Raw genomic sequence first — 1,849 nt, forward strand, 5'->3', positions numbered from 1 at the left:
AAGAATGTAAAGCGATGAAAGTTATATAATTTTACAGGTAATTTTATGAATTATGTAGCAGACAATTATTGCAACTCTAAAGATTGTTTACAAATTCAACAAAAATATTAGGATTCATAGACATAAGTTTATCCTGTTATGACAAACACATAATTACATTATTATTCCTTTATCTTTAAATTCCTTTAGTCAAATTTTTAAATTCTTACAGATGAATAGAATTTAAATTAGATTTAATTAAATCTTTTTTTTCTTTAGGAAAAAGTCAAAGAGAAGGAAGAAAATCTGAATCTTGTAAACCAATTCTTAAAGTAGAATACAAGACCTGCAAAAACAGGTATGCATTTTTACTTTAGGGAAAGAGGGATATGAAGCAGAGACAATAAAGGCAAATGATCTTCAATGTTAATATATTGTTTAAAGTTTTACATAATTGTAAATACAACTGAATCCTCCATATTAACATAACTGATTTTTTGTCTCGTAGACATATCTCTGATAATGATTATTATGAATATTGCAAATTGCAAGTGTTAATTATTTCAGGATTCTTAATGAGCATTTAGATAAGTATTATACACAATAATCTGAACAGTAAAGGACTTCTGACCATGCATACTACAAGTAGCAGGATTAAGCAGAAGCAATGTGTCCATTGATATTGCATGTGAAAGACTTAAATACATAACCAAGTCTCTGTACTTTAAGATCTTACATTCTGAAGTCAGACGATTACGGTTTGTTGGAAAGATAAAGTTATGTACATTAATGTAATAAAAAGTACTAAATTTTAAGATGTTGAAAAATAAAAAAATTCATATAATATTATTTTGTGTTTAAAGTAGCCATATCCAGCTGAATGCCTTGCCACACACCTGTAATCCCAGCACTTTGGGAGGCTAAGGCGGGTGGATTACCTGAGGTTAGGAAATTGAAACCAGCTAGAGGAGCATGGCAAAAACCTGTCTCTACTGAAAACACACAAAAAAATTAGCAGGGCATGGTGGCACATGCCTGTAATCTCAGCTACTTGAGAGGCTGAGGCACAAGAATCCCTTGAACCCAGGAGGTGGAAGTTGCAGTGAGCCAAGATGGTGCCACTACACTTCAGCCTGGACAACAGAGCGAGACTCTGTCTCAAAAAAAAAAAAAAAGTAGCCATGTCCTATATATCAACAAGTTCCTTTTACCTGGCAATAATAATTAGTGGCAATATGCTCATTCAGAATTACCATGATACATCTTGCCAAACATTAAATTATTTTAATTCAAATTAAATAATCCTACTTTGTATTAATAATGTGCTCATTTTATAATGTTTTCTTGGTATCATAGGTTTACTGAATGTTTGTTTATAACTGCTCTTCTAAAATTTTAATAGTACAAAATTATGGTCATTTTTAACCAGTTATTTTATCTATATATAAATATCTCTTTAGCCAACTATGCATTAACTGATAAAAATGACCACTGTTTTATACCATTATAAGTATTAGAATGTTTTAAATTTAATCATTATTAATGGAAATATGAAATATATGACATATATTTTGCCTCTTAAAATATTACTTATAGTTTAAACTTTGCTTGAGTCTTCAGGTTCAAAATTATTTACAATATTTGCTATATGGTATTGCACTTCAAGGATTATTAAGGTGCAGGACACTATATTAACTATTCCTAGCAGCTTGTGGTATTATTTTGTGGGGTTTTTGTTCACATATATATATAAATATGTATGGTTTCTACCTCTTTAACTGTTATTAACAGATAGGTATTAAAGAATTTCAGAAAATAAGTTTGAAAAGGAAAATCTCTTGCCACTCTTTTCTCCTGTGTTCTAGTTTAA

General features: G+C 29.8%; 1 protein-coding gene across 1 annotated transcript in view; it reads left to right on the forward strand.

The window, feature by feature from the left end:
• LOC105510749 (syntaxin-binding protein 5-like) overlaps positions 1-1,849 on the forward strand; it is a 314,922-nt gene that overhangs the window by 263,306 nt on the left and 49,767 nt on the right. Inside the window, exon 10 of the mRNA XM_011940656.1 lies at positions 259-337. Within this exon, the coding sequence (XP_011796046.1) occupies positions 259-337 (79 nt within the window). The remainder of the gene's footprint in view (positions 1-258; positions 338-1,849) is intronic.

Source organism: Colobus angolensis, unplaced genomic scaffold (genome assembly GCF_000951035.1).
Source record: "Colobus angolensis palliatus isolate OR3802 unplaced genomic scaffold, Cang.pa_1.0 Scaffold190, whole genome shotgun sequence".
Lineage (NCBI taxonomy): Eukaryota > Metazoa > Chordata > Mammalia > Primates > Cercopithecidae > Colobus > Colobus angolensis.